Source organism: Pongo pygmaeus, chromosome 3 (assembly GCF_028885625.2).
Source record: "Pongo pygmaeus isolate AG05252 chromosome 3, NHGRI_mPonPyg2-v2.0_pri, whole genome shotgun sequence".
Classification (NCBI taxonomy): Eukaryota; Metazoa; Chordata; class Mammalia; order Primates; family Hominidae; genus Pongo; species Pongo pygmaeus.
Window position 1 is genome coordinate 99737323 of NC_072376.2, and position 23986 is coordinate 99761308.

Sequence of the window (23986 nt, forward strand, 5' to 3'; positions counted from 1 at the left end):
AGGCAATTTGGTTTTCAGTGTTGTTTGGGAATATTTAAGTCTTAATTTATACAAGTTAGCCTCACATTTAAAAGTAAGAAGATCTCTATTGAGATAATGGATAATTACTGGAGTGCAACTGGTAAATGACTTCACTTTTCATAAGTGTTTTGATGTGAATTTATGAATATTCTCTAGCTGCTCACTGGGTTTGTGAAGTTAGTTTGAATGAGACATGATTGCACCCTAGGCAAGTCAGAATGTACTTGCTTTGATTTCACTGTGATTACTTTTACTATAAAAGATTCCCATTAAATACAAGTAAGTTCCCACTTAACTTTCCTGTAATTCCACGCTTGCTTCAAGCAGCTGACAGGCAAATTTGATCATATGTAATACATCCAATCAGATAAAGAAGGGATTTCAGCAAAACACTTGGCAGATTTGAAGAGCTGAATAGAAAAGGTCATGAGCTGTCTGAAAACTTTTAGACACAAGAGGAAGCAAATAGTAGAAAGCGTGAGAGCACTCTTAGACAGGGATTGGCATTTCCCCCTTATGGTTTCTCACGTAATTTGTGAAGAAATAAACACAAGGGTAGCTGTTAAATTTGTTGTAATTATCACATGTACAAAACAGCCCAGTTCACATAATGCTGCACTAAATTCAAAGTTAATGTTATAAAAAAGATGCCTCTAAAACATATAAATTACCTAGGAGTTTTTTAAAAATGCAGATTCTGATTTTGTAAGTTTGAGATGGGTTGCAACAGTTTGTATTTCCAACATGCCTCTCACGTGGCAGCCATGCTGCAAGGGCATAATTAAAGTTCCCCATTTACACAGGCCATGAGCCCCGAAACACCCATCAGCGATCCTGGGATGGGTGTTTCAGGGCTCATGGCCTGTGTAAATGGGGAACTTTAATGTTAGATGTTCATTCCATCTTTGGAAACATTATTAAATAGTTCATATAAGATTTAGATTAGAAACTAACCAAGCATTTTCTCTTCAACCATTCATTTACTCTGCTACTCCTTTAAGCTTTGCATACATTTGAAGATTGGCTGTACCTATACCACCCTTAGATCTGAGCAAGTGAGGGCCTTATCCCAGTCCTGTGCCTCATAGTGCCTTATTCTTTGGAGTGCCCTCTTTGAAATTTTCCAAGTCTTCTTCGGATGCCTGCTCTGTTTTTTCTCTCTGGGGTACTCTCCCTTTCTCTCCCTGTGTATAAGGTTGACCAGATGTCCTGGGGAGCTCTGCAACTTGTAACTATAGGATCATCCTGGGTCTTATTTCCAGGCTTTAGTTTCAGGAGGGTGACCTGGAGAGCAGACTGCTACTTCTTGTTGGCAAAGTATTTCTTTTGCAGGATTACATGAAATTTGGCTGCCAGAATGATGCTGACATTCTGATTTTGGATAATTATCACTCACATTGGGCATAGATCTAATTTAGGGTTGTGAGCTATCTAAGGTCCACTGCCCAAGCCACATGTGTTGACCCATGCATCCACTTGCACTTTGTTCTGAGTATGATGCCACTTCTGCTATATAACATCCAAGGGCTGCAGGGTGACATCAGATGTCCTTACCCCGCTTGCCAATGGCATTCAGGAAAATCACCCTATCCCCTCTGCAGGTTTTATGCCATGGGTCAGGCAGTCCTTTTGCTGGGGGGTGGGCGGGTAGCTGCACTTATCTCTTCTGAGGGCTTTTAAGACTATTGCTTCTTCACACCAGTGGGCCCTTCTGATTGATGTGATGATGCTGTGTTCTCTTCTCCCTGGTCAATGTTAAGCTCTCCTAGAGGAGGGACAGACAGTCCTTGTGCAAATGGGACTGTTCATTTTGTTCTGTCCACAATCCCCTCTCTGTTGCTGGTGGTGTATGGGAGGTAGGGTGCAGTCAAGAGTGGCAGAGATCAATTCTAGAAATGTAATGATGATGGCCTAAAACGTTCAAGACAAGACACAGTTGAAAGATGTGTTGTTCTATGTGATGCTATAACATTCTAAATGATAAATTTAAAATGAGCAATGAACAACGAATCATTCATGTTTTCTTGTATATATACCCTGGGTAAGACTTGAATTTGTGATTATCATCAAACATTGTACCAGTAACAATTGTACTGTATTGAACTGTGTTGTACCAGTAACAATCTTTGAGTGATTGTCTCTGAGTGATACCCAGTATTCATGGGTAGCACAGTGGATGATGCAATGTCAAAAGGCACAATGTAGCCAAGATTAAATAAATGGTAGCAGGATATTGGAAAGGGGTGAAGATTCATATTATTTTAATACAAACATATTACAAAGAACCATGGCATTATGAATAATAACAGCATTGCTACCCTTTCTTGTGGTAAAAGATATGAAATTAGCTAGGAATGGCTCATTTGATAAAAAAGAAGTGATTCCTGGACCAAAGAGATAGTACCAGGATGTACTGATCGGACAATAAATAAACAAATCTTCCTATTATTCTAAATCTTTATCAAAAAATCACTATACTGCATGCACATGGACCTATAAACTTTATAAAGCATTTTTTTAAAAAGTGTTTATATAGGCAGAAGCCCTGCAAAAAAATATTTGTCTGGTGATCTGCACACCCTGGCAGTAGCCCTTGCAACTGGGATTTTGGTGGAAGAGAGGGCTCTCAGGGAGAATAATAGATGAAGATTGTCATAGGAAAACATTTGGAAGCTCAGGTGGAGCTTTTTTTTTTTTTGAGATGGAGTCTCACTCTGTTGCCCAGGCTGGAGTGCAGTGGTGTGATCTTGGCTCACTGCAACCTCTGCCTCCAAGGTTCAAGTGATTCTCCTGCCTCAGCCTCCTGAGTAGGTGGGATTACAGGCATGCACCACCATGCCCAGCTAATTTTTGTATATTTAGTAGAGACAGGGTTTCGCTATGTTGGCCAGGCTGGTCTCGAACCCCTGACCTCAGGTGATCTGCCCGCCTCGGCCTCCCAAAGTGCTAGGATTACAAGCATAAGTCACCACGCCTGGCTGCAGGTGGAACTTTTAAGGAGGAGGTCTACACTCAAAATATGCAAGAAAAATGGACAAAGAGAGATGAATATTTTGCTCGCACATTTCTCTGAGCTTCATTCATAAAAGATTAAAACCAAAATGGAATTAAAATAAGAAGTTTTCTGCTTTGAACTTAACACTGGAATTTAAGAGGTTTTTATTTTTGTCAATATATATATAATAAAATATTTTTTAGTTGCCTGTGTATGGTAATAGTTCTTCTGCAAAATGTTCTTTCTCAGAGTGCTCTTCCCTGACTCTACTACTTTAAATGCTCTCTCTCATATTTGCAGTCCCTTTATTGTTTGTCCCGCCTACTAGAATGTGAGCTCTGTTAAGACAAGGAGTTCGCCTTATTCATAGATGTTTCCCTGGGCCTAGAACTTTGAGGGCACTCAGTATTTGTTAAATTAATATTTAAATAGATGAACTAAGAAATATTGGAAACATCCTAAGTGCCTATCAAAAGGGAATGGTTAGAGTACCATTTTAGTACCGTGTACTCATGAAAAAAGAGTTGAATTCTCTATACTGAAACAAACAGCTGTTTGTGATAAGTTGGTAAGTTAAAAAAAGCAAGTTACAGAACATAATGTATGGTATGAACCTACTGATGTGACCCATGCAATAAGAATATAATGTATGTCATGAATATGCATCAGTAAAAGACTGGAAGATTGTGCATTGACAGCGTGACCTCTGGGAAATGGGATTGCTAGGGGTAAGCTTCTATTTTTTACCTTCCATGTTTCTCTTTTGAATTTTTGTAACCATACTTTAAAAATAATACATTTTACTCATAAATTTCTTGATTATAAGGCAAGAAATTAAAAGAATATTATGAACAAAAATTATTGCCGGTGACTAAGAAAAAATTCGAAACAATAGCACTATGCTTAATGTCACACATAGAAAGGGCTCAGTAAGTTTCAGTTGATAAACCAGCACTCCTGCTGTCAAAGAAATCAGAATTGAGAAAACCCCTGGATTCATTTAATATCTGCCAGATGTAACTGTTACCATCCACATCCTTGGTTTTTGAAGGACACTCACAGAGACAGAGATTAGAAGTCAAACGTTTTATTTTATAACTACAAGAGGTTATTTTTTAAAAGTATAATGACATATTTATTTTCAGTGAATTGTTTTTATTAGTGACTTTTAAAAAATCATTTGTTTTTAATAAAAACAAGAGGATAGTCCGCGCAAAAGCATTCTATAATACATGTGAAAAACACACAAAACAAGATTAGTCTTGATGTAGTGGGAGTCAGATTATTTTTTCTATTAAAAAAAAAAAAAAGGCTGGGCACGGTGGCTCACATCTGTAATCCCAGCACTTTGGGAGGCCGAGGCGGGTGGATCACGAGGTCAGGAGATCGAGACCATCTTGGCTAACATGGTGAAACCCCGTCTCTATGAAAAATACAAAAAATTAGCCGGGCGTGGTGGCGGGCGCCTGTAGTCCCAGCTACTCAGGAGAGCTACTCAGGCTGAGGCAGGAGAACGGCGTGAACCCGGGAGGTGGAGCTTTGCAGTGAGCTGAGATCGCACCACTGCACTCCAGCCTGGGCGACAGAGTGAGACTCCATCTCAAAAAAACAAAAAACAAAACAAAACAAAACAAAAAACAAAAAAATCTTTCTTTCTTCCTTTTCTTCTCTTGGATCCATTGTTTGTTATATAATAGCCAGTACAGTTCCTTTTCCTGTGTTAGCTTTAATTTTTGAGCCTAAAATTGTCTAAACATCTCTGGGACCAAGGATATATGAAAGCATAAATTACAAAGAAAGAGGTTATCATGGGGCTAGAACTTAAAATTCTCAGATTTAAAATAGAGTCGGTCACCTTTCATAATGTATCTTATAAGACTATAAAAAGGGAGGAAATATAGAGGGTCTACTTTTGGTGGACTTAAGAGTTATACAGAAGACAGAATCAAGTAATAAAGTCCAGAATAGAGTTGCGCCGTTTTGGGCCGATGAAAAAGGAAGAGGTTAGGGAAATCTTTCAAATGCTGAATCTTAAAATACGTCCAGGTTGAGATAAAGCTGCCTGCTGAAACTTGATCTCTTAGCCGTGCACTCATTCTGTGTTCTTGTTGATATTCTGTGGCATGGCTACAGATTGGAATGCTACTTGAACATTCTTAAACCTTCCCTGTGTAAATAAGTTCTCTTTGTATTTACTTTTAGGGAGGTAGCTTTTGTCCACCTTTAAATGGAAAAATAAAATATCTAAAGAAAACCTTTTAACTATGTTTATATGAGCATAGAAGTTTTTAAGAGGCATGAAAGGAAAAACAGACCTATTAAAAACTACGTTAATATTCTTGAGAAACAGGAAGACAGGTAATTAATCTTGTTCATTTGACTGCTGCTAGTGCCAAACCAATGTTTTTAATATTAACAGGACTGAAAAAATGTGAAATAAAGCTTTGTAGCATTGATTCTAAACTATTCGTATCATTATCATGCATACATCTCTGGCTGGAGCTTATTTATTCATTTCATTTTGATTTTGTGGCCAACCACTGCTTCAAATTGAATATTCTGCATACGATTTAAAATCGCTGAGGCGCGTTCAGGAAGAAACCTGTACAAAAAAGAAAAAAAAAATTGAAAAATTTTCCATTTAAAATCTTTGACAACAGAGTTCTTTTTTTGGTCATTTAGAATACGCTGAGAGTTATCTGGTTTGCGTTTAATTTTCCTCTGTTCTTTTCTTCCCTTGCAACCACCTCTCTTTTACATGTGCATCTTTCTTTCTTTTCTTTTTTTTTTTTTTTGACATAACTTCATAGTGGACGTCATTAGGAAAAGTGTAAAAACATTCAAATTCATGAAATTTAAATGAGACAGTAAAATTATGCCTTGTGGCTATAGTAATTGCTATAGTAATCACAAGTAAGGTAAAGTCTAAATTATCGCCTAAACACAGAGGTTGCAGTGAGCCGAGATCATGCCATTGCACTCCAGCCTGGGCGACAAGAATGAAACTCCATCTCAAAAAAAATAAAATAAAATGAATAAATAAATTATTGCCTAAACAAACACTATTTTGTCAGGCTTCTGCTGCAAGCCCAAAGCAGAAAGCATTGCAGTTATTAGAAGTCAGCCCAATTATGAATCTGCATTTGAAGCTGGAAGAAAGGGAAAAAAAGTGTGTTCTGATTACAGCATCAAGACATTCTAGCCTGCAAAAAAGTAACTTTATTAACGTCTTGCAGCAGAGTACATTAATAATTGTAACCATGCATTAAAACTCTCATTTCATGTCAAAAAGAGAGTAATCAGTTTTCCTCATGATTTCTGTTTTACTGAATTTCATATGGTTTGTCCCTCTGAAAATGTTTTTGGGAACATTCCCTCTCCAGGGAGTGCATCTTAAGATACCCAGGTTGCTTACCACGGGTCATCTTTGGTCATTTTAAATCAGTCAATCTGTCTGAACCTATGTGTGCACCTTTGTAATATTCATAGTTCAAATTGTATGCAAATATAAATAAAGCACTGATACATACCACTCTTCTCACTCTCTTATCTGATATGAGTAAAGATCTAAAACTGAAGGTCTGAGCTCGTTGCTGAAACTGCTGATTAATTTTAATGCTAAAAGCTCACCAAGAGACACCACCAGAATCCATTCCATGCAAGCCTTCACCTCTCCTTTACTATTTACTTAATATCTATTATGCACTCTTTAATAAGGTAAACTAAAGTACTTAAAAAATAGCTATTGTCTTTGATATTGTTTAGCTGATAGGCTAAAATGGTCATTTTAAAACAATTATTGAAAAATATCAGCCATCTAGAATTAAGGGCTATAACTGGAAGGAGGATTCACATGGGCTGGGATAGTGGAGGAAACCTTCAAAAGGACAACTGATGTCCAGGAATGCATAAGAGATGAGTAGGCAGATGAAAGGAAGAGAGTGGCCGGCCCGGTGGCTCATGCCTGTAATCCCAGCATTTTGAGGGCACAGGTGGGCAGATCATGAGGTCAGGAGTTCGAGACCAGCTTGACCAACATGGTGAAACCCTGTCTCTACTAAAAATACAAAAAAATTAGCCAGGCCTGGTGGCACACGCCTGTAATCCCAGCTACTCAGGCGGCTGGAGCAGGAGAATCGCTTGAACTCGGGAGGCAGAGGTTACAGTGAGCCGAGATCAAGCCACTGCACTCCAGCCTGGGCAACAGAGTGAGATCCAATCTAAAAAAAAAAAAAAAAAGGAAGACAGTATGTGAATGTAAAGAGGCAGAAATAACATTCTGCAAAGAAAGTCATATTGAAAATCACTTTGGTATTGTTGACTAATGCAAGATTTACTTCCTTGTTTTGGGGGTAGGTGGGTGAAAGATGGGAGAATGAGCAAAGGGGCAGGGACGATCTGGCTGAAAGAAGGACAAGGATAAGAAGAGAGCTCATGTGGGCCTTTTAACTACCCTCACAAAGAAACCTTCATGCTAGTAATTGCATCTGCTCATAAAATTGTGTCTCTCTGTAAAAGGAATTAAATGCAAAGAAGATTAACAATATATACCTGTTGCCTAGTTACAAACCACCATGACAGCTTCAAAGGATACAAAAGACTTTGAGACTCTTGTTTATTTTACTGGGATACTATTCTCCAATTCAGGCAGAATAATTGTTTTTATCACCTTGGTCATATGCATGTATATGCATGTACATATGCATGTAATTTTCAATATTAATATGATTTGCTTTGGGCAGCAAGAGAGTAGGGATTCCATGAAACTTACTTCCTACAGTGCTTAGTACCAAGACACTAATTTAGTCAACTTTTTTTTTTTTCATTTTTTTCTTATATTTATTTTTCCGAGACATAGTCTCCTGTTGCCCAGGCTGGAGTGCAATGGCACAATCTCGACTTACTGCAATCTCCGCCTTCCTGGTTCAAACCAATCTCCTGCGAGTGCCTGGTATTACAGGTGCAGGCCACTGTGCCGCTAATTTTCATATTTTTAGTAGAGCTGAGGTTTCACCATGTTGGCCAGGCTGGTCTCAAACGCCTGACCTCAAGTGATCTGCCTGTTGTGGCCTCCCAAAGTGCTGGGATTACAGGCGTGAGACACCACACCTGGCCTAGTCAACTCTCGAGATGATGTTACTTCGGGGTCAAGGTTCGCCTTACGTTATCTCAAGTCAGTCTATTTAAGCTAAAACAAAATACTGAAATTGATACACCAATGCAGTTTGTACCCTGTTCTCAAATTGTTCTATTTCAAGTTTGTTCATAATTTATATGGATTTGTTTCAAAAAGTTCCAAGGCTTATGAAGTTAGTATAGTTATCTTCTCACTGATACAATTTCAATTTAGAAACTGCTCCTCTCTGGGAAATTGTTGCTGTTACTATTTCATATAAATTCTGTTCTCTAAGACTTTAACATTTGAAGGCTATAGCTTTTCAGTGACAGGGGCTTTGTTTGTATTACATTATTTTATTCTTATGGTATCCTTATAAAGAAGATATTATCAGCATATTCATTTGGCCAGGTGCAGTGGCTCATGCCTGTAGTCCCAGCACTTTGGGAGGCCAAGGCAGGAGGACTGCTTGAGGCCAGGCATTCAAAACCTTTGTTGCCTGGGCAACAAAGTGAGACTGTCTCTACTAAATAAATAAATAAGCTGGGCTTGGTAGCTCAAACCTGTAATCCCAGCACTTTGGGAGGCTGAGGCGGGCGGATCACCAGGTCAGGAGATCAAGACCATCCTGTCTAACAGGATGGTCTACTAAAAAAAAAAAAAAAAAAAAAAAAAAAAGCCGGGCATGGTGGCAGGCGCCTGTAGTCCCAGCAACTAGGGAGGCTGAGGCAGGAGAATGGCGTGAACCCAGGAGGCGGAGCTTGCAGTGAGCCAAGATTGTGCCACTGCACTCCAGCCTGGGCAACAGAGTGAGACTCTGTCTCAAAAAAAAAAAAAAAAAAAAATTAAATAAATAAATAAATAAATAAATAAATAAGACATTCTAAAGACGTTAAAAGGATAATAAGGGAATGTTATATACAAATTTATGCCAAAGAAATTCTATAACTTAGATGAAATGGACAAATTCTTTGAAAGACACACATTACCAAGAATTAATAAGTAAATTGAATAGCCATGTAGCTATTAAAGAAATTAAATTTGTAATTAAAACCCTTCCCATAAAGAAAATTAGAGGCCCAGGAATCTACCAAAAAAAAAAAAAAAAAAAAAAAAAAAAGCTTATTGAGTTTAGCAAACAAAAAGTTTAGCAGTTTAGCAAGACTGCAAAATATGAGATCAAATTACAAAAATCCAATATATACTGACAACAAACAATGGGAAATATAAAATTTTTAAAAATGCCATTGGCATTAGCGTCAAAAACCATGAAATAGGTCTGGGCACGATGGCTCATGCCTGTAATCCCAGCACTTTGGGAGGCTGAGGCAGGTGGATCACATGAGGTCAGGAGTTCGAGACCAGCCTGGCCAAAATGGTGAAATCCTGTCTCTGCTACAAACACAAAAAATTAGTTGGGCGAGGGGGCAGATGCCTGTAATCCCAGCTACCTGGGAGGCTGAGGCAGGAGAATCACTTGAAGCCAGGAGGCAGAAATTGCAGTGAGCCAAGATCACGCCACTGAACTCAGCCTGGGCAACAAGGGTAAAACTCTGTCTAAAAAAAAAAAAAAAGAACCCGTGAAATACTTTGGAATAAATCTGACAAAATTGTGCAAGAATTAAACACCAACAACTACAAAATACAATTTAAAGATTTAAAGATTTTGAAGAAGATTTAAAAAATAGATATTATGTTCTTGGATTAGAAAACTCAATATTGTTGATATGTCAGTTCTCCCCAATTGATCTATAGATTCAGTGCAATCCCAACCAAACTTCCAGCAGACTTTTAAAAATGGAGTCTTTATTATTAACTGCTTCACCATATTGCATTCTTTTTAAACTGTGTTTCCTTCAGTTAGAATAGTCTTCAGCAAAGTTTGGGCAGAGATGGTAGATTTGGTAGAGAAAATGAATCATTCTCTTTTTATAGACTGGGTGGGAAAATAACAGAGGAAACAACTGTTCTCCCCAGGGATGGAGAGTTTCCATGCCAATTTTCACAACTGAAAGATGCTCCATAATAATAGCTCTATTGGGCCAGGCATGGTGGCTCATGCCTGTAATCCCAGCACTTTGGGAGGCCGAGACAGGAGGATAACTTGAGGTCAGGAGTTCGAGTCCAGCCTGGCCAACATGGGGAAACCCCGTTTCTATCAAAAAATACAAAAATTAGCTGGGTGTGGTGTGGTAGCACACACCTATAGTCCCAGTTACTTGGGGGTCTGAGGCACGAGAATTGCTTGAACCCAGGAGGCAGAGGTTGCAGTGAGCCAAGATCATGCCACTGCAACCACTGCAATCCAGCCAGGGTGACAGAGTGAGACTCTGTCTAAAAAAAAAAAAAGGGCTCTATTGGTGTTTTAGTGTTTGGGTGTTCCGCGCTGTACTTACTTCTGTAGTCTCAGAAAGATATTGATATATGATGGAACAAAAATCATTTTCTTATTGGTAAGTATTCCATCTATCAGACTTCTTGCAACTTCATCTGTCTCCAATACAGGCCATAATCTGTGATTAAAAAGAGGAAAATATTATTTTTATTTTCTAAAATTTTAATTTTATAAGTAAATAATGGCAGGAAAATTATCCTATATTTTTACTAAATTCAGAATGAAGATTTAAAATATCCCAGGATTTGCTGCATTAATGCCACCCTACCCACTTCCTCCACATCCCATGTTGAAGTTTTATCAGAAACTTATACTTTCATATCCAGTAGGTGTGTTTCATAGCTCACTTAGTCAAAATATCAAAATAGTGGCGAGGCATTAGATGGTAAGGAGTAGAGGAGCCAGACAAGAAAGAGGAATGGCTAGGATTAATCATGGGACAGGAAGGAAACATCTGACATCTCAAAGCCTGTTGGATGCAAGGAGAAAATTCTATAGCTAAGTATACTTTCTTTCTTGTGGAGGTATTCCATAAAGCTGGATTGTTTTGAGGTCGTCATTTTGTCAGAGGCGTTTAAATCAGAGCAACTCCAACTTGAATAAGGTCTGGGTAAAATAAGGCTGACACCTACTGGGCTGCATTCCCAGGAAGTTAAGGCATTCTTTGTCACAGGATGGGATAGGAGGTTGGCACAAGATTCAGGTCATAAAGACCTTGTTGATAAAATAGGGTGCAGTAAAGAAGCCGGCCAAAACCCACCAAAACCAAGATAGTGATGAAAGTGACCTCTGGTTGTCCTCACTGCTCATTATAAGCTAACTATAATACATTAGCAAGCTAAGAGACACTTCCACCAGCACTATGACAGTTTACAAATACCATGGCAATGGCAGGAAGTTACCCTATATGGTCTAAAAAGGAGAGGAAATCTCAGTTCTGGGAATTGCTCACCCCTTTCCCGGAAAACTCATGAATAATCCACCCCTTGTTTAGCATATAATCAAGAAGTAACTCTAAATATCCTTGGTGGAGCAGCTCAAGCCATTCTTCTCCATGGAGTAGCTGTTCTCTACTCCTTTACTTTCCTAATAAACTTGCTTTTGCTTTGCACTGTGGCCTTGCCCCGAATTCTTTCTTGCGAGAAATCTAAGAACCCTCTCTTGGGGTCTGGATTGGGACCCCTTTCTGGTAAGAATTTCGTATTTGAGATTCACCTCTGACTTGCCTATCCTGCAGTTTCATGAGAATTTAAGAGGGGCCCGAGGAGTATGACAACTGGAGGTATGTCACACTTCCAGTTTTCCTTATACCGAAGGCTGTGTACATGTATTCTTGAGAAATAGTCATAAACATAGGCTTAGTGTAGAATTGTCTGTTAGTGCAAGATGATGACAGAAAAATGGATTTAAAATGTTGTATGCAAATTAAGATGTCCAGGCATGGACTGAACAGCCAGTGAATGTAAAGGCTGGGTGAGGAGTTAGGGAACCAGCGAATGTTAAAACTTCATTCCCTGGGATGATCTGTGGTTTGCTGAAGATTATTATGTGATTGAGTTCTCCACTGCATTGAATAGCAAGCCAACAGAGAGTAATACAAATCGATACATTTCTACATGACTCTGTTCTGCCTTTTCTCTTCCTGATTTCACCTACATGGATCCAACAACCCAGCCTCGGAGCCAAGTGTGACATTACATATCAATGCCTTAGCCCTTACTAAGGAAATTCACAATCTAGCAACCTCTATAAAACCAATCCCAAATATTTAGCATTGCCTGTGTCTGCCCCTAAGTTAGCCCCCAGGAACCCTGTACCCAGAGTTCCATTATCCTTACTCCCCTCATCTATCATGCCTTCCCCAAGAGTGGCAGGATACCCTTAGGAAAGCTCATGGTACGCTAAGCCTGAATGCCTACCAAGAGGGTTTTTATTGGGCCCAATTTCTTGTCTAAGAAAACAGTCAGGAGTTGCAATAGTACTACAGTATTTACTTACGTATTGCATACTTATTAAGTACTGTGAGACAACGTAGCAAATGTAAGAAGCCACGTTTACTCACTTCTGCTTGTCAGCATAATTTCACAAAGTCCCTGACTCTGTGACAATGTGCAGCTCTCTGGAAAGATGCTTTGAAGACAATACAGGATAGAGCACATGGCCCCCACTACCAGAACAGTCCAACTGAACCTCTCTAAAGGGCTGCTCTCAGGCTATAGGCCTCTGTCTGTAGTCTTCAGTAAGGCTTCTAAATAAAACTAACATCTTTAATTCTTTAAAAACTTATTTTTTTGGCCGGGCGCGGTGGCTCACGCCTGTAATCCCAGCATTTTAGGAGGCCAAGGCAGGTAGGACACCTGAGGTCAGGAGTTCGAGACCAGCCTGGCCAACATGGTGAATCCCTGTCTCTACTAAAAATACAAAAATTAGCCAGGCGTGGTGGTGGGCGCCTGTAATCCCAAATACTCAGGAGGCTGAGGAAGGAGAATCGCTTGAACCCAGAAGGCGGAGGTTGCGGTGAGCTGAGATCGCACCACTGTACTCCAGCCCGGGTGACAGAGTGAGACTCTGTCTCAAAAAAAAACAAAAACAAAAACAAAAACTTTTTTTTCTTTAGTCAACAGTACCTATGGTCTAACACCATGAAGGACTCCAGTGGCAGGGAGTGACTCCAGCTGCAGAGACCACACAGCTAACTCAGGCTGTAAGAGTCAGTATCCTCAAATGAGGCGGCACTCAACAGAGAATTTAGTTCTTTTGAATGAATATATTTAGGATTAATTCCCTTCCAGTAAAAAATTGGTTTTGAATCATTAAGCTTAGTATATTTTGTTAACCTGCAGCAGAATATATACTAGGATTAGAAAAATTTGTTAAGCAGATGGCTTAATTTTCGGGTCCTTATTCACACCTTCCTGCTTTTTTCTTCTCCTTTCAGGACTAATTTTTCTTCTCTTGTGGTCTCAAATCCTGTCTCACCAGAGACAAGAGTTCTTGCAGAAATTCACCTTGACTAAGGAACTAGATACTCAATTTATCTGCTGGTCCTTGGAACATTTGCATTTTAAAGACAGGGTGGTAACAGTGATCAAATGTATATGCTTTTTCCCGGACACAAATAAATACCCCAGTTCATTGGTGGCTGATCATTCCTGCTAGTCCCTAATGTGTTTTTCCCCTTTATTCCTTTAATTTCAAGATAATAGTATTAATAAGAAAAAATATTTTTCCCTTTTCATTTTCTTCTATTAGTTGGCCTGCCTAAACATTTCTCATTAGTTTTCATATCAATTTATCATACCACAGTCCCATTCTAACTTGATTTTGACCTTACCTTGTGCTTGGATTTTTGGTGAACCCAGTATTCACAAAAACTGGGCAGAGACATGAGGTTTTGATACCAGTTTTTCCCAAGGCCTGAAGTTCTGATGCCAGACCTCTGTGAAAGCCAACAGCGGCAAATTTGCTGGAACTGTACGAGAATTATTAAGCATTGTTAGCCAAGGGAGAGTGAACCCAATCCTTAGCTTTCTGTGAGAAGGCGGTATCATTTGGCTTAAGAACAGGTAGAAGCCAAAAATCAGCCAGCCACTTGTGATTTTTCTGAGAGTATAAATGGCAATTCATTCTCATTTTCTTCCATGATTAAGCAGAATTGTGAACGTATCTCATTTCTTAAACAACAATGATAACAAAAGAACAAAAATAACTCTATTGATTGGCTTAATGTTCAGTTTTCCATCCTACATGTAAGGTTTTTCCATTGAATCTTCAAACTGTTTTCTGATCAGTTTTTATTGCTGCTTTTATTTTGAAAAATATGAATCAGGAAAAATATATTTAGAAATTCTACAAAACTGATATCTGTGTTGACAGACTTCTGTAGGACTCTGCTCATTTCTCCTCTCTCTCTCAATAACTGAGTTATTCTCTTGACAATGGTTGATAGTTTTTCTCTTGACAATGGTTGCCACTTTGGCCTCTTAATTTTATTATGAGGATCTGGAGAAGAGTTTACAGGAAAGGATATTTGGCAAATACAGCAGTACATCCTTAAGGCCTCTCACCTCCTTCCCTTTATGTCTTTGGTGGTGCATGGAGTGTGGTATCTGCAACTTTTAGTCAGGTAGAGTCGTTTTCTCTCTCTCTCTCTCTCTCTCTGTCTCTCTCTCTCTCACACACACACTCACACACACACACACACACACTTTCATGGCACAAGCGCACTGTAAAATGTTTTGATCCAGGGACCACTCTGATTGTCTTATCTTGGGCACCAAGGCCATGACGTAGACGTGTTCATTTTAGCTGCTGTAGGTTTTGCTTCTTAGTCTGTGGGGTTTCTGTTTCTTATTCCAGGAAACAATGGAAACATGCTTGGCATTACTGTTTTCTCTCATTGTTCTACAGAGGAGTTTGCAGAAATCTAAAAATATCTTAAATATAATTACAACCTGGTTTCATTGTTTTAGAAAAAGTCATTTAAAAAATTCATTCTAAACTACTATAAATTTAAATTCTGTAAATCCAAATCACTCTGCTCTCAGCATTGTGATCTTGAGGCAGGAGAACAGGGTCTGGAGGCAGGGGACATAAGGCCGATTCATGCGGACTTCCTAGAACTAAATCAAATGGAAACACTTCAGCTATGACAGGAAATATCCTCTCCATTTACATAGGGTGTACACTGAGTAAATGACTTTGTAACTTTAATTCATCCTCTTCATTTACATAGGGCGTACACCAAGTAACCAGTGGAAACCTCTAGGGGGTATTTAAACCTCAGAAAATTCTGTAATTGGCTCTTGAGCCCCTGTGCTTGGGCCCACTCCCACCCTGTAGAACATACTTTCATTTTCAATAAATCTCTGCTTTTGTTGCTTCATTCTTTTCTGGCTTTGTTGGTGCGTTTTGTCCAATTCTTTGTTCAAGATGCCAAGAACCAGGACTCTCCAGTGGTAACAATTTGAAGTGTAATGCTCCCTTCAAAGTACAAAAATATATAACATGGCTGGCATATGATACTTACCAATATGGGATGAGGTAAGGAATCACTTCGTGGCCGCACACTGAAGCCACTGTGACGATGTGGCCATGATTTCTCTCCATCATCGATGGAAGAAGTGCTTTTGTGATCTTAAGGATCATTGCAGAAAGAAGAAAGACAATGACATAGGCGTTAGGTTTCCAAATCAGGTAGCTTTATTTTTGTTAAGACAGAAAGGCATTTGAGAGAAGTTATAAAATGAAATAAAATACTTCCAAGCATTCCATGATTAATTCTATACAAATGATAGAAATAAAGATACAAATTTATTGGTATGGTAAGCCCCATGCCAACACTAATCTCAGTACTCTCCCTCCTTCCCTTCAGAAGGAATCAAATAGATCCTTTTTTGGATATGTCATCTAAACAATATTAAGGGAAAAATTCAGAGTTTTCAGAACTAAAATTATTCCTTGATAATTTGGTGTCATGTAATTTTTTGGTTTGGGGCTTTATCATTCTAATTAAAAGAGTGAAATCTTGTGTAACTGTATTAAGACAGTTGAGTAGTGTAAGCTGAGAGTTCTACACCACACTAATGCATCATGATTGAATTCACTATCTCCCTATTTGTAGTATTGTATATTATATGTTGATGTTACAGAAAACAAGTCTTTCTTTTTTTCCAAAAACCTCTTTTGTGAGAAACATCAATAAAATTTTATAAGAATTGAATAAATCCTATGCAAATTCATAGAACTAGAACTCCCAACCCAAGCTACCCCCAAATTCCCAACCCACAGAAACTGTGAGAGGATAGTGAACATATATCGTTGCTTTAAACCACTAAGTTTTGTATAATTTGTTATGCAGCTATAGGTAACTAATGTATGAGGTCTCCATGTAGTTTGGTGGGCATAGGAGCCAATTCACATATGTGAGGAGCTGGTAAAGGTTAGGGGGACACATCTCTTTTCTTTCTTCTTTCTTCTAGAATCCAGATTTGCCCTAGATTCTACACTAATATTGAGGCACTGGAAGATTAATCATAAAAATTTCTATACAAAGGCAGTTGAAGTTGATATTTCCATCTCCCACAAAACTAACCAATTATATGAGGTCTGTATAGCTGCATTTCTCAGTTCCAGCACCCCATGGATCTAGAACTTTGCCTCAGAGTCTCGTCCAAAAGTGTCCTCGATCCTACATACATCCAAGTAATTACTTCTGATGTCCTTTCCATTCTAAAATTCCACAAAATGAGGACACATTACAACATCATGGTGTGGGGGGAAAAAATGAAGTCACAAGTGAGAGCATTGAAAAGATGTACACTGACAACCCTTAACAAACCTCCACAAACATTTGTTGAGCTCCTGGTACACGCCAAGCTTTGTGTCAGATACTGGTGGACAAGACAGACCAAGTAGCTTACATTCTGGTGTGTTGTGTCCACTTGAATTCTGTGTCCTTGTGTCAGAGACTCTGTGGCTCTTCTACTCAAACTTAATGATTCTTGATTAAGGCAAAGATCTGGCCAGTTTCCTGTCCACAAGTATGTGAACTCCGTTATAAGTTTCATGTATCTTAAGAGATACATGAAATGTATACAAATCAGAAATGTTTCTGACTCACACTCACCCAAAAATGTCCTAGGATGTTGACCTCAAATGTCTTGGTAGTCTCTTCATCCTTGGTGCTGAGAAGATCGGCTGGATATACTGTCCCAGCATTATTCACCACGATAGTTACATCACCCACTTCTTTCTTCACCTTTTGAAATTGAAAGAACACTTTCACTGGGTGTGTTATTCAAACTCAAAATTTTGGGACCAATATAGTCCAGAGATGAGAGTCTTTCTTCTACTGTATGAGATCTCTCAGAGTTCAGGCAAGACAGACTGTTGAGCTCAAATAGTGGAGGCCAAGGGAACACTGTCATAAAGGTGGGATAAACTGTTCTTTTAACATCCAAATTTCAGTACCCAGCACATCATGTTTTGCAAGTTTATCAGTAAAGTGAAATTAACATTTATGTTGATAAATTCCTATATAAGTTCTGACCAAATATTTTTAAAGTGTTCATTTTTAAAAAATGTGTTTTTCTTTAAACATTTTTTTTTTTTTTTTTTTTTTAGAGATAGGGTCTCACTATGTTGCCCAGGCTGCTCTTGAACTCTTGGTCTCATGTGATCCTTCCACCTTGGTCTCACAAAGTGCTGGGATTACATGTGTGAACCACCGCACCTGGTCTAAAGTGCTGGTTGAGAAATCCTGGTTTCATAACCTAATAACTACATGACCTAGGTCTGGCTTAACCTCTTTGAGTCATAATTTGCTTATCTGTAAAATGAAGTTTACAGAGTTATTGTAGGGATTAAATTAAAAAATGTAAAGTTTGTTGGAGTGCTTAGTTCATTGTGATTATTTGGTATTTACTCTTTTAAAATAATTGTGATAATAATTATTAATATTACATTTTCTACAGAAGACTACATTAACACCAAAATAAAATCTCACAAGGGAAATAATTAAAGAGAAGACAGAATTACTGCAAAGTTAATAGGACTAAAACAAAATTAGGAAGTGATCCATATTCCCTGATGATAAATCTTTTGTCAGTCACTCTGTGCCACTGCTCACACTTCTGATCACAATGAAATTGATTAATAATATGAACAATAATAATGGGCAGAGCTGAGTGGATTACATACAAGAAAAAGGTATCCTTCCTTGGTCACGTAACTACTTCAGTTAGCAGCTAAAATCCAATTTAAATCAGGCAGTCATAAAGACCTTTCTCATTTTCCATGTCAGCGTCCTAGGAAACAAAATCATCTGAAGAAATTTGTGAACCTGCAGTCTCACCTGATTTAGAGAGCGATAGATCTCTTCTCTGTTGCCGCAGTCTACCACATACGCATGCGCAGTGACGCCTAGTTTTCGGCACTCAGCTGCAGTTTCCTCCACACCGCGCTGTAATTGGAAGAAACAAATTCCGAAAAAAGTGGAGGAGAAGACATTGGAGAAGAAAAATTTTTAGACAATTAACATTCGGCTAGGCGCGGTGGCTCACGCCTGTAATCCCAGCACTTTGGTTGGCCGAGGAGGGCGGATCACGAGGTCAGGAGTTCAAGACAAGCCTGGCCAACATGGTGAAACCCCGTCTCTACTAAAAATACAAAAATTAGCCAGGCCTGATGGTGTGGGCCTGTAATCCCAGCTACTTGGGAGGCTGAGGCAGGATAATTGCTTGAACCTGGGAGGAGGAAGTTGCAGTGAGCGGAGATAGTGCCACCGGACTCCAGCCTGGGCAACAGAGTGAGACTCTGTCTCAAAAAAAAAAAAAAAAAAAAAAGATTAACATTCATGTCCAAAATGAACAATTAACATTCATTTTGGACATGAAGATTAGTTAACCTTTTAAAAATTGGCCTCCTGGGTCAGGTGTGGTGGCTCACGCCTGTAATCCCAGCATTTTAGGAGGCTGAGGAGGGTGGATCACTTGAGGTCAGGAGTTTGAGACCAGCCTGGCCAACATGGTGAAACCCCGTCTCTACTAAAAATACAAAAAATTAGCCGGGCGTGGTGGTGGGAGCCTGTAATTCCAGCTACTTGGGAAGTTTAGACAGGAGAATCACTTGAACCCGGGAGGCAGAGGTTGCAGTGAGCTGAAATCATTCCATTGCACTCCAACCTGGGTGACAGAGTGGGACTTCGTCTCAAAATAAAATAAAATAAAATAAAAATTGGCCTCCTTATTTGTTAGAAAATTTCTTGAGAGTGATTGCCTAGTTGCAATGAGATTATCCCTGGCTTTTCTGCCAGGGAATGCTCATATTAAAACCAAAGCAAACAAAACAAAACAAAATCCCTTCATGTTTTTTCCAGCTTTTCCTCTTGGTTGGAGGCTGTACAGTAGGCAGTTTCTCTAAAGCAGGCTACTTTCAAACCTTGAAGAACATTCTTGAAAAACATTGCTCTTCGTGGTGTCATGGAAGATGAATATGGAGAAGAAAGAAAAACTCAACCATTAATTTATCATACATTTGTTGAGCACCAACTATGTAACAGGCAGTCAAGTGCTAAGTAGCAATTCTAAACTAGTGGTAATGGTAAACTGTATGCCTCTGCCCATCATATTTTTCTTGATGGTTCTGACTCATCCTCCTAGGAGGGAAGGGAAAAGAAGGCTCCTTATAGAAGAAGGACTTTCATAGGGAGACCATGCTGCTACTCTAGGAGATATAATATTACATTCTTCAGGTGTTTGGGAGTGAGATGGGCAAGGCCACTGGATGGATTTGTCATTTATGTACCAAACTTGCCCATAACCATAGGACATGGAGACAGAGCAATTTACTTTCAGCCTAAATTCAAAGACCTGTTTCCTAAGATAAAATTGCTCTAATGTTTCTTGACTCACATTCTGGAAAATTATAATTCTTTTCAAGTTTTGACCTCAGGTGACTTTTATAGAAAAGATTATAAGGTTTTAAAACTTATACTTTTCCATCTCACAATCTGTAAACTCTTCTCTGTGACAAAGAGGCAAGGATACCTGAAAAGCCCTATTCTTTGTGTATTGAGATGACGGTGTTGCTGCTATTTAGGGCAATCCTTGAATGAGTGGTCTCTGGGTCCTTTGTATTTCACTACTGTAGGCTAAACCCTGGAGCAGCAGCCTGAACTCCCCAAACATGGATGTTAGGACCCAGTCTCAAAGTCAGTATCCCCTCAGTTAGCCTTTTGTGGGATTGCAGAAGAGTAAAAAAAGAATAGGAGAGTCTTTCACTGACTTAGTTGGTAGCTTGCTCACTGCCAGATTGCACAAACCACACCATACTCTCTCATTTGTTTCTAGGTCAGTAGAGAGCATTAGTAACCAGAGCATTCATCAGATGTTTTGATTGAAGAATTAATTATTCTTCAGTTTTTTTTTTTTTTTTTTTTGAGACGGAGTCTCGCTCTGTCGCCCAGGCTGGAGTGCAGTGGCGTCATCTCGGCTCACTGCAAGCTCCGCCTCCCGGGTTCACGCCATTCTCCTGCCTCAGCCTCCCAAGTAGCTGGGACTACAGGCGCCCGCCACCACGCCCGGCTAATTTTTTTGTATTTTTAGTAGAGATGGGGTTTCACTGTGTTATCCAGGATGGTCTCGATCTCCTGACCTTGTGATCCGCCCGTCTCGGCCTCCCAAAGTGCTGGGATTATAGGCGTGAGCCACCAAGCCCAGCCTATTCTTCAGTTTTATAACTGAGCTAGACAATTGCAAAATGTGATGCCTTGTCTTTTTGTTAGCAAAACACTTGCTTTAGCTTAAACTCCAGTGTGTTTTTTGAACCGTATTCCCCAAGCAACAGTTTAGATTGCATAAGAGCCAAACTGCTACTGTGTCTTTCATCTCACAGGGCAAAAGGAGCCAGTTATGATGAAAACTCAGACAGCATCTTCCTTGCCTAAAGGAGATCTGAGTTACATTACAGCCTTAGAGTGAATCATTCAGTAGCTTAAATGTTTAACCATGAAATTTAATGATTCAAAGAGAATTTTTGAGGTTGGGTTACCTATTTTTCTTGTCTTTTTTTTTTTTTTTTTTTTTTGGAGACAGAGCCTGGCTCTATTGCCCAGCTTGGAGTGCAATGATGCCATCATAGCTCACTGCAGCCTTGGCTTCCTGAACTGAAACGATCCTCCCACCTCAGCCTCCCAAGTAGCTGGGACTACGGGTGTGCACCACCACACCCAGCTAATTTTTGTATTTTTTGTAGAGGTGGGGGTTTTGCAGTGCTGCCCAGGCTGGTCTCGAACTCCTGGGCTCCAGCAATCTGCCCACCTCTGTCTCCCAAAGTGCTGGGATTACAGGTGTGAGCCACTGCACCCGCCCTTAAGTCATTTTTAATACAATTCCTTCTAATTTACTTTTCTCTTGTCTCTGGAAATTTTAAAATTAAAAAAAACTTAATAAATATAACCCTTTCCCCAAAAATACACATCTGGAAAGAGATTTGAAGGTTAGATTTCATCAAGCCCTTTTCATAGATTTATACTTATTTATATTTTTGGACAAATGCCTGAGAACAGCAGGCAACAATTTTCTCTATCTGTAAATTCTTGCTATCTTCCAGAAAGTTCATTCAAATTTCTTCAAAGACGAAACAGATGGCAAATCATTTTTATATACATCAACTCATCTATTATATAAATGCTCATATCTGTTAAATAAAAATGTAGTAGCTTTTTTGTATAGTATTCTTCACTATTCAGAAAAAAAACAGAAAAGAATTAGTTCTCTAAGTTTAAGAGACATTTTAGGTTTCAACTAAACAAGACAGCAAACAACATGAGAAAGTAATAATATAATGGTAATTAAAACCTCACTGTAATTTGCAGAAAATGTGATTCTCAAGAAGTACTTCACAATTTTTCCAGTCCTAAAATCCTGTAAACACTTTTCTGTGTATATTTTCATGGCCTTACCAGAATTTACAAGTTTAGAGAAAATGATACAAGATTTCAGTTCCTTCAGTTTTATTTGGGGTTGTTAATGTAGTGTTTACAAGTAAGAACACAGGAAAAATACTAATGTCCAAGGAAAAGCCTGACTCACTGCACACATATTTTATTTAACACAGTTATTGTTTATCATGTGCCAGGTATCGTTTATCATGTGCTAAGTGCTGAAAATATTACTTATTTAATCCTTTTGACTAGGGACTGGCAAACATTTTCTGTAAAGGGTCAGATAGTAAATATTTTAGGATTGTGTTGCTTGTGCATGAGGGGAGGCACTAAAGTTTTCTGTTGCATGTTCTTCGTTTGACTTTTGTTTGTAGCTGTAATTTTCAGATCCCGTTCTTGCCCATCCCCTAAGTTATTATGCCCACTTCAGAGCCAAGAAAACAGGCTGAGAGATAATATGTGACTTGCCTCATTAAGAAGCTTGGAAGGAGCCTGGCTCCTGAGTCTTTGCTATCAACCTGCACACCATGTCATAAAAATCGCTGCTTAGTTCTTAATTACATTCCCTTCATCTAACTAACCTGACACATATACAGACTAAGAGACCAGGGAATTTATCAAACTTTGAAAAACAAAAATACAAAGATAAGTAGATGGTAAGTCAAATAATTCTTAAAATACATATCTTACTCTGTGACTTTAAAAAGTTGGAAGATGTATACATTACCTTATTAATATCCCACAGAACCAGTATGCTCTGTCGTTTTGCAAATTCATAAGCAGTCTGCCTGCCTATTCCATGCCCAGCTCCAGTAATGAGAACAATCTCCCCAGCCACAGATTTTCTCCTCTGAGGAATGAAAAACTTCACCAACGACTCCAAGTAGGAGTAGATGATGGTGATCAGAAGCAGAAGGATTGCTAGGATGATGTTCATGGCTTTGCTCTGTCCTCTTCCTTCTGGTTCAGTCCTTGTATAGTCCTAGGGAGGAGGCACTGTCTACACAGAGCTCCAGGGAAGAGGTGTGCCCAGTTGTTAATGGGACTACCAGATAGAAGCCAGCTTTGGAAGCAGGCCTTGTTCACATGTTCTAAGGGGTTTGAAACACCTCAAATATGAAGTGATGCCAAGTACTAACAGTAGCTTAGCTCACGTCAAGAGAACCCAAGAGAATGTGCTCTCTGGACTTGTTTATCTGAAAAGCAATTATGTACTATATTTCACCTTGAAGTTTCACCTCTAGAAACAATTCTAGGGGCCAGGTGCAGTGGCTCACATCTGTAATCCCAGCACTTTGGCAGGCTGAGGCAGAGGATTGCTTGAGCCCAGGAGTTCAAGACCAGTCTGGGCAACATAGTAAGACCCTGTCTCAAAAAAAAAAAAAAAAAAAAAAAAAACTATAGAAAAAAATTAGCTGGATGTGGTGGCATGTGTCTGTAGTCCCAGCTACCCAGGAGGCTGAGGCAGGAGGATTGCTTGAGTCCAGGAGTTCATGGTGCAGTGAGCTGTGATTGTGCCACTGCACTCCAGCCTAAGCAACAGAACAAGGCCTGGTCTAATAAAAAACAAAAATAATTCTGGAGATATAGCATCAGCTAATGATATGTTGGTATCTTTCTGGAAATTGTTTCCTTTCTTAAATAGGGAAAAGGAGAATGTAGAGGTAAGCTTAAAGAAACTTAGATAAAGTCTGAATGAACCCAGCTTAGCTATTTGATTCATTTATTCACAAAAGCTTAGCATCAATATTTCAACTGGCTAATTATTTTACACATGATGACCATTTCCCTGAAAATCTCTTGAGTTTGGGGGAGATTTTAGGATATAGAACCATCAGTTCCTTTTGTGATAATACTGGAAAGAGCATTAGACCAGGAGTTGGGAATCTCAACTTTAAAGTGGGGCGGCTTCTGTCTTTGTCTGCTGCTGTAACAAATTACCATTGACCAGGTGGTTTATAAATTACAAAAACTTATTTCTCACAAGAAGTCCAAGATCAAGGCACTGGCATA

General features: G+C 39.1%; 1 protein-coding gene across 1 annotated transcript; it reads right to left on the reverse strand.

Annotated features, from left to right (window-relative positions):
* Positions 1-4087: 4087 nt before the first annotated feature.
* HSD17B13 (hydroxysteroid 17-beta dehydrogenase 13) lies at positions 4088-22973 on the reverse strand. The gene is made up of 7 exons (XM_054486449.2): positions 22701-22973; positions 18383-18490; positions 17156-17287; positions 15557-15663; positions 13862-13999; positions 10529-10645; positions 4088-5618 (listed from the first exon to the last, which is right to left on the reverse strand). The coding sequence occupies exons 1-7, from the start codon at positions 22908-22910 to the stop codon at positions 5528-5530; spliced, it is 903 nt and encodes a 300-aa protein (XP_054342424.1). The 5' UTR covers positions 22911-22973; the 3' UTR covers positions 4088-5527.
* Between the last annotated feature and the right edge of the window lie 1013 nt (positions 22974-23986).

Coding starts and splice junctions, on each gene's coding strand:
- HSD17B13 (XM_054486449.2), bottom strand. CDS start 22,910: ATGAACATCATCCTAGCAATCCTTCTGCTTCTGATCACCATCATCTAC. Junction 17,288..18,382: donor TCTATCGCTCTCTAAATCAG/GTGAGACTGCAG, acceptor CAATTTCAAAAG/GTGAAGAAAGAAGTGGGTGA. Junction 15,664..17,155: donor ACATCCTAGGACATTTTTGG/GTGAGTGTGAGT, acceptor ATGATCCTTAAG/ATCACAAAAGCACTTCTTCC.